Source organism: Cryptotermes secundus, unplaced genomic scaffold, assembly GCF_002891405.2.
Source record: "Cryptotermes secundus unplaced genomic scaffold, Csec_1.0 scaffold417, whole genome shotgun sequence".
Taxonomy (NCBI): Eukaryota; Metazoa; Arthropoda; class Insecta; order Blattodea; family Kalotermitidae; genus Cryptotermes; species Cryptotermes secundus.
In genome coordinates, this window is record NW_019739949.1 from 312,470 (window position 1) to 321,970 (window position 9,501).

The 9,501-nt window shown below is 39.0% G+C and overlaps 2 protein-coding genes across 10 annotated transcripts in view; one reads left to right on the plus strand and one right to left on the minus strand.

Moving 5' to 3' along the window:
* The window catches only part of LOC111872103 (NF-kappa-B inhibitor-interacting Ras-like protein), a 148,359-nt gene that overhangs the window by 94,691 nt on the left and 44,167 nt on the right, over nt 1-9,501 (minus strand). The gene's annotated exons all lie outside the window — the stretch shown is intronic.
* The window catches only part of LOC111872101 (fatty acid 2-hydroxylase), a 65,025-nt gene that overhangs the window by 49,041 nt on the left and 6,483 nt on the right, over nt 1-9,501 (plus strand). For all 6 annotated transcript variants that reach the window (XM_023865659.2, XM_023865660.2, XM_023865658.2 and 3 more), the window contains exon 5: nt 5,721-5,853. In XM_023865659.2, coding sequence (XP_023721427.1) covers nt 5,721-5,853 — 133 coding nt within the window. The remainder of the gene's footprint in view (nt 1-5,720; nt 5,854-9,501) is intronic.

A 9,501-nucleotide genomic window follows, 5' to 3' on the forward strand; every position in this document is an offset into this window, starting at 1 on the left:
AGCTTCAGAATACCTCCATCCTCGCCACCAAGACCCGCTATATGGATCGCATTATTAGGGAGGCAATTGAGATTGAACTGCATCCAGGAAATATGAACAGAGAGGGGGGGTTTTGTCTGAGCAAGTCTTGGAAACCTCTCATCTGTTCTCTTAAAAAACCCCCACCGGGATATGACGCCAGATCCAGAAGGCCACACAGGCCATGACCAACCAACATAACAACCCCCACCCCTCAGCTCACGGGTGGTGCCCAGCCTTCAACCTTGCCTTTTCTCTCTCCTACACAAAAACCATGCTTGTCTTAGCTCCCTTCCCCAACCCCTCCCACACTACTGCTTTCACTTGTATACTTGCCCTTCACCCTTCTCCCTCACTGCTCTCACATAGCTGTGTATTTTTCCACAGTCTGCTTTTACCGGTTCTCACGGTCTCTTTACTTGCAGATTCTTATATTTTTTTTTCTTCTACCCTGAAGATAGAGGCGATACGTTCCTCCGAAACGTCGGTTAACACCATATATACACGGTGCCAAATCCCAGAAGACTGCTTTCTTCATAGTCACCGCCGTGAAAGCCTCAAATCTTACACAATATATAGCATCAAATAGTAGCATGACTGGTAATAAACTGGAAAGGATTTACGGAAGTGGTCATTGCCTTATCAGGATGACAGATCAGGGTGATGAATGAATGACAGATTGGAAAGGATCTAGAAGGAAGAAATCATGGATTAACTGGAGGGACTGGGAGAAACCAGAAAACCTAGGTCAGGATCGCTTGTGTCCCAGCCAACATCTGAACTGAACACCTGAATACAAGTCTCAAGTGTTACAACTACACCACAAGCATTTTAGCTCTGAGCAACCTATGGAGGCATATTTTCTGTATACTTGCAGATCTGATTGGAGAATTCTCCAGTTATGCACGTCTTATTCTTATCTACTTATACATACTTCATTTATCAACACTACCAGCAACTGAGACTGTACAGAACTGAATATCTGGATAGCAAATAAGAAATGAGAAAGGATGCAGGAAGAAACAGTCATGGCCAAACCTATGGCACCATCCTGGCATTTGTCTGGAGAGACTGAGGGAAAATCATGAAAAACTTCAGTCAGGACAACCAGCATCTCAGCTGAGGTCTGAACCAAGCAACTTCTAAGTACAAATCACAAGAATTATGACTTGAAAATCCTGCTCGGTAAGTTCGGTTTTTAAACTAACACAATTATCAGAATACAATTTGATAATAACAGCTGCAACTGCAATAATATTCCAGACTACATAACGTAAAAACCTGAAGACCACAATCCAACTCTTCACCACCATGAAACCCTTAAATCATATACTGAACTGTAATTCCAGATTATGTTCAAATGTCATAACAGTCATAAGAGATTCTGGGTCCTCACAGAGTTAATATTAAGATTACAGTTTTCTGGGACGTGACGCTGCGTAGTATGGTGCATTAAGTACCTCTCCTGCCCTGAAGATGGAGGCAACAGGTTCCTCCACATCTTGGCACATATCCACACTACAGGGTGTTACACATAAGAACACTGTTTTCTTCGTCACAACAGTCCTACACTGTAAAAGGAACCTGACAGATTTGGTCAATCATGAAAATGAAACTCATCAATCACTTTTGTGAATCTTAAATTTTAATGCACATTGCTTATTTCATTATCACTTAAAAGAAACAAGAAGAGGAGATTATGATTAGATGTATATCATTCATTCAATCATCAGTAATCTGTCAGATGACAGGTCCACAGTCTCTTCCAAAACAGTTCCTCCACTTAATGCGATCTAGAGCTTTCTCCTTCAAATGAAAATATCCTCTTCTGTCCCCAAGGTCATCCAAAATCTCCTTACGTCTACTTCCTCATCTTCTGGTTCGCATACATGGTGTCTCTGTTTTTGGAAAGAGACTATCCAGGAAAAGTGATACTGTGGGAGTTTTTCCATTTGCTTTCCACATCGCAGTACAACAGCCGTTCAAACCACTCTGGTCACGCCTGTTGCTATACGAACTTGAACCATCTCGAGCACCATGAAAGTACTACAAATTTCACAAATAAGACACACATAGAGAATAACAAAAGGGTTCTGATGGTGCCCCCTCTGCCACAAAAAAAAAATTATCTGGTAAAACAACTGTAATGTATGTAACAGTCTATTTCAGTATAATACTAAGAAAGAGTTTCTACAGATTCCAGACACCTACAATTTTCATGATGGCACTTAGCATTTTCTTCCTGTTATATTACTGCTAGTGGTTCTTCCCTTCCTACATCCCTCTTGTATCTTTACTTCCTTTCCACTTTCTCCCTCACTGCTTTTAGGTCCCTTTCTAGTTTACTTTTCTTATTTCTAAAAAAATATAATAATGCTATAAAAGCACCTTGCTGTCTGCATGACCCCCTGTAATGCCTGAAAGCCAGAACAGTGTCACGTCAGAAGTGAAGGTGATTAATTCTTCTCAGAACTTCTTGCTTTGTCTGTCCTATCATCCCTCTCCCCCTTCTTTCCTCCCTCTCCTTCACGCTAAAAAAGTTCCCTCACCCCCTTCTTCCATTTCTCTCTTCCTCTGTCTCTTGTTCACCTTTATCCCATATTCTTTTTCCTTCCCTTTTATTTTTCCACCCTACTGTCCTTCCCCTTCCCACATCTTAGCAACAGCACGTTGGGTTTTCGCAAAAATTTTATAGGAACTTGCCATTATACTGTCATGTGTTATTAGTGACTACAGATGGGGTTTGGATTGGTGAATATATTTAATGACCATTTACAGGTCATAACTACAAACAACTATTAACAGTACTGCTGATTTCCATACTACAAATCACTAAATACTAAGTCTTTTCAGTCTACTTACATGGGTCTTTACTTGGTAACAGCTCTCCATTTCTGCTTCCACTTGCACTGTCCGCTGGTTAACACTCTACAGCTGAACCTTCAGCTGCACTGCACTCAAAGTCATATGGCTTCAGAGTGAACCATCAGAGAACATTGTTTGCATAACCTTTTCTATTGTTGTGCGATATCACTGTGCACGCATATGCCACGGGCACTACATGGCAACTACTGTATGCATCATGTATCGTGACACATTCTCTATTGTTGTGTGGGCATAACTGGCAACAGCTGATGTTTACAGAGTCACTTCTTAGCAAAGGGTCTATACACAATATATATGCTGATTTTTTTTGTTCCTAGTGGGGTGGGACTAAGTCCCTTGTACTGCGGCCACTTTTGGCCTATTGTACTAGCCCCAGATGCTAGGCGAGGGTGACTGTGGACCAATTGGTGGAATGAAGATTGGCAGGGGAAACCAAAGTACTCAGAGAAAACCTGCCCCAGCACCACTTTGTCCACCACAAATCCCACTTGACCAGATCCGGTATTGAACCCGGGCCGCCGCGGTGGGAAGCCAGCAACTAACCGCTTGAGATATGGCACGGCCTATGCTGATGTTTCAATTGTCATCTATATAAATAAAAATGTAAATGTTGGTTTGTTAGCCCTCGAAGATCTCCGAAAGTTCTTCACCGACTGCTTTGAAATTTTGACACAGCATTGCATTCGAGCACACGTGTTTTTATATACCCATTATATAGATGTCACACCTGTGACAGGTAAAAACATGCGTCTTTTGAAAACCGGAATTGAAATTTGGAATTCAGAAGAGTGACCCCTATGGAAACGCTAGAACAGACCGTTGCATAGGAAGTAACAGTAGCGATACTGTATCGAATCTCCATGGTTACGACAAATACATGGAGTGTTCCCACAGAGACAATGCAATAACAATGGGTCGTTGCGTAGGAATCGTGGAATCAACAAAGCAGCACATGGCTGAAGATATTTTCCTTCGAATGCGCAAGGATAATTCCAATATGAACATGGTTTTCACAGCAGAAATCTACGAGGCGTTGATAATGATGGAGGAGTTGTGCTTAGAAATCACGAACAAAGTTCTCAATCAATTGGGAATGCCATCACCAAATCAATCTTCTGCTCCTTTGTTCAATGTAGAATTGCATCATGAACAAAATTACAACACGGGTGATCTTTTGTCGTATGTGCAATCAAATATTCCTAAGCTAACACTTGAGCAAAAAGGCATATACGATCAAATCATGCAAACTCTCAATAACGGGGTTGCAGAAATCTTCTTCTTACATGCGCCTGGAGGAACTGGTAAAACATTCCTAATTAGATTGATTCTGACAACAATTTGATCCCAAAATGACATAGCCTTAGCTCTTGCGTCGTCCGGAATAGCTGCGACATTGCTACCAGGTCACTGCCATTGAACATGCAGTTCATTGAAAATCCCACGTGCAACATTTCCAAAGGATCAGGCATGGGAAAGGTATTGCAGAAATGCAAACTTATTGTTTGGGATGAATGCACAATGGCGCACAAAAAATCGCTCGAGGCTCTGATCAATCATTGCAAGATTTGCGTGGAAACATCAGACCATTTGGGAATGCATTAATATTGCTTGCAGGGGATTTCAGGTAAACATTACCTGTAATTCCTCGATCGACACCAGCAGACGAAATAAATGCTTGCCTGAAATGCTCTACTTTGTGGCGACACATAAAGACATTAAAATTAACTACAAATATGCATGTCCAGCTGCAAAACGATCCATCAGCTGAGATATTCTCGCATCAATTGCTGGAAATTGGGAACGGAAATGTGCAGGTTGATCTGACCTCAGGACGAATTTCATTGCCTCATAACTTCTGCAATTTAGTGACGTCAAAGGAAGAATTGGTTGAAAAAGTATTTCCCAATGTTGAAACCAATTATAAGAATCACGATTGACTGAGCGAACGAGCTATTCTTGCGGCCAAGAACAAAGACGTCTACGAACTTAACAATATCATTCAGTCTAACATTCAATGCGAAGCAGTCACATACAACTCTGACGACACTGTTGTGGAAGCAGATGAAGCGGTTAATTATCCAACAGAATTTTTTAATTCACTCGATCTGCCACAGCAACGCGTGGCCGGGTACAGCTAGTACTGTTAATAAAAAGGCTAATATCTCACACAAGCTATTCTGCCTTTCACTCTGATTCTTTGAGCTTCTGAAGGTGGCTCCTAGATTTATAGGAAATTTGTTCAGGTTTGCTGAGAAGAATGTGGTGATAACATGGCCATGGATAACACCGAAATCAAATAACAATATGCCCCCGTAACAAATCCCATCTATGAATGAGGTACTGAAGATTTCATGTTTGAGACCAGCTAGCTCTAGTGATGACAGAGGCCCCCTCTGCTGTAATTTGATCCCACAATAACCTGCAGAATCATTAACATTATGTTATCAAAGGCAAAATGGAAATTATACCAAATAGGTGCTTCTATCAAAAACTACCTTGACCACATACCGAAGCCTGAAACACAATCCCTACATAGCACAGAACCTAATCATGACAGCAGTTCATAAACAGGTATATTCTGTGTCAGTACTGTCTTCTGGGATATTCTGCTAAATCTGGGTTTCAGAGGAACATCAGTAAAGACCTACTGGACTATATAGCATCACATTCCAGAAGAAAAACTTCACACGCATGCTGTGAGAATAAAACAGTTTTATGTCATTCCAGAAGAAAAACTTCACACGCATGCTGTGAGAATAAAACAGTTTTATGTCAAACAGCTGCCATAACATGATCCTATCTACTTGATCACACAGGTGCCATTTGATGACCGCCGTCTGCTCTTCCCACCCATACCAGCAGCCATAATAGCAGCAATATTATATTCAATGTATGCAATAATATTTCCATCATGGATGGTGTCATTCACTGCAGGAGGCACTGTTCTGGGTAAGTATTTCCTGAACACAAAACCACTCTAAACTATACCAATTTCTTAAGCAAGACAATGCATGAAAAGTAAAAACAAACCATTAAGAATTCATGCAATACATTAACTGACATTCCTAACTGATATAAATATATCGTGTTAATATCAATTAAAGTAATAGTAATAAGCAGGGCCCAGACTTTGATGACCTGAAAATATTTAAAAAATGATCTATAAAATGACCGAAAAAATCCAGAAAAATGACCTAAAATATGACCCAAAAATGTAATATGCAGGGCCCGGATTTTGATGACCTGAAAATATTAAAAAATGACCTATAAGATGACCGAAAGAATCCAGAAAAATGAGCTAAAGGAGAAAAGAAAGAACACTTTGCTTCCATGTTATTCACATTTCAGAAAACATATGAAGAAAAATTCCATAAAATGGCCAAAAATGACAAGAAATACCCCTAAAAGTAAAGAAATTTACCAAAAAATTACCTTAAACCTAAAAATGTAAAAAAATGACAAAAAATTACCTATGAAATTTACATTTCTGTAACCAGCAGCTCATATCTGAGATTTATATATTTAAGAGCATCACATAGGATACAAGGAAAAAAAAAGGTGACATGTCATCAAAATCCGGGCCCTGGTAATAAGTGAACATTATGCTAGTAATGACTCTGCACTGTCCAGTCACCATAAAATCACTGTCTCATGGCATATGCTGCACTTTTCTTCTGGTTACTATACATGTGTAAGAGTTTTTACATTTCTTTATATATGGTTTATTTCATGGCACTGTCAGTAGTTAAGACTACCTACCATCAAATGACTGGATGATTTATAATGAACTGGGACAGGATGTCAGATGGGCAGTTGTGTTATTGGTATTTGTACAAACTGCAGAAAAAAAAAAAAAAAACCCCCCAGCNCAGTCACTACAGATGGTCTCCAGACAAATACTTCAACCCCAAACCTCCCAAATGCAAAGCAGGGATGCCACCCACTCGATCATGAAGTTGAGTCAGTTTTCATTGTACAATACAGGGTCTCCTATATACAGCCATCACCGCAGCACTGTTTGGCAACCATTTCATCCTTCAGCAGTCACAATGTGGTGAGTGTGTGAGTTTAGAGGCCAATCAGCTTCCACGGCTGTTGGGTTCCCTACTTGGTACAATGGCACTAAACAAAAGACTGTTGATCAGGAGTATACATTTATAAGACTGTCACAAAAAATATCCAATTAGATAATTTCAATATGTTTCATTCCAAGAGTTTTTCAATTGACCTAATCCTTACAGCTGCACTATGGCCCTGGGGTTGACTGAGGCTCTAACAGAAATGAGTACCATAAAAATTCCTGGGAATAAAGGATGGCTGGTGTGTGAGGCTCACATCCTCACCGCCATCTGTGAGCCAACTGTCTAGAAAATGTGGGAGCCTTAATGTCACCCAACCCCACAGATCTTCACAGCCAGTTACAGGGATAGCTTTACCATCTTTTTATTTAAAAAAGTCACAGATGAAGAATGGGCACTTTCCCCAGCAAATAATACATACGTATATACACATTTTAAAGAATACCTACTACCAACCTCAAAATTCCACGGTCTCTCCCTTTCATGAGGAGAAAAAAATAATAATAATCTGAATAAAGTGACCACTTTTCATGAAACTTGACATGAATATTATGCCACCAGAGACCACCAAAATATCATTTAATATCTTAGAGCTGGTAATAACAATACTGTGGGCTGGCAAACTTGAGCTGGGAGTGACATCACACATACAGTCAGTAGTCAATCTAGTACCTGCATTCCTGCCCTGTTCAAATACGGAACAACACTTGATGAATAACAAAACTTTGCCTCACAGCTGCGCTGCTGATCCTCCTGACCTCCCTTCTTTAGCTGAGGTTCATACTGGCTGACTAGTTTGAAGGAGCATGGTATGTGTTAATCAATAAATTATACCTGCTCAGAACACAATATGAACAACAAAGCAAACTACGGAATTAACACTCATGAAATTGCATTCATTTAAAAGACTCAGACTCAATGTAATTCAGTCACAAAACCTGTTCAGGATGGAAAGCAAAGAATATATATATAAGGTTATAGGCTGTGAGTAGCTTTGTGTTTGTTACTTCAGTAGACCATGCATAGACTTCGTCAAATTTTTTCACAACTTGTAACATTTTGAAAGATCATATATGAATCATTTTTAAGTATCAAATTTTGGATTTAGGGTCACCTAATTATTAAATTATTAAATTAGGTTTCACCTATTGTTATGTATATGACTTTATCACATGTACAATTTTTATTCTGATTTTTTTCTTATTTTATTGTATTTTATTGTTAATTTTAACCAAGGTCTAGTCTAAGTTTTGTCTGGATTGTGAACTGAATAGGAACTAACTTGTACAAACCATTTATAAAAATGGGAATGTTAGCATTGCAGTTCAATAATAGTATAGATGACCCATTTGAGGTCGAAACATGTAGTGCACGCTATATAAATAAATAATAAAGTAGTGTTGCCTTGACAGTAAAAAAATTATATATGTTCACTGTATATGCACAACAGGATGCAATCCTTAAAAATTGTAAATTCCAGTTTTACAACTGAATCTGAAATTTAAAAAATGTATTTGTAATAGTAATGCTACTAAAATTCGATGGGAATTCTATCCAATTTTACAATGTCATTATTAACATGATATCAGTTGTTAACAATTTTTATATCACGAATGTACAACTTATAGATATAGCAACTGCATTATATTTATTCTGTATAATTACATGCACCTGAGTCCAGCATATCTATCAACTCATGAACTAACTGCATGTCACTAATTGATTATAAATTTTCAATACCAAAACATCACATTAACAATAGTGTGAAGGAAGTAGGCTTCATAAGCTGTACCTACAAGTCCTATGAAAATTAGTTTCTCATTCCATGGTAATAACTGAGATTGAAAGATATTAATGAGAATGTTTGGACCTGGAAGAAATGAAGTAAAAGTAAATGTAGAAAACTACTTAATGGCAGTGGCATGTGGTACTATTTTTGGTAAGGGAAGCAGTGGTATCTAATAAACGATCTGATAGCATTCAATTCACCAAAATTGACATCACTTATTGAGTCAATAGGGTCGTTTTGTATTCTGTTCGATAAGCCTGTAAATACTGTACTGTTCTCAAGGTGAACATTGAGTTTATGATCACATTTCCTCAACAGGTGAACTAATTCCACATATGTGGTGCAATCCAAAAGTTCCCGAAATATATTAATAAAAACTATTACATCTTACCTAGATCTTATTCTGCACCATCATCTTCAAAGTAGTCCCCTTGGGAATGCATACACCGATCACAGCATTTCTACCACTTTTCAAATGCATCCTGGAAGTCTTTCTGTGTTAGGGTGTTTAGTACCGTCTGCGTTTCCGCTTGAATTTCCTCAACTGTATCAAATCTTTGCCCATTCAACTTGATTTTCATCTTGGGAAAGAGAAAGAAGTCGCATGGAGCTAAGTCTGGCGAGTACGGTGGGTGGGGAACAACTGCCATCTTGTTTTTAGCCAAAAATTCCTGCACAATGTAAGCTGTATGCGGTCGTGCGTTGTCATGGTGGAGTACCCAGTTGTTC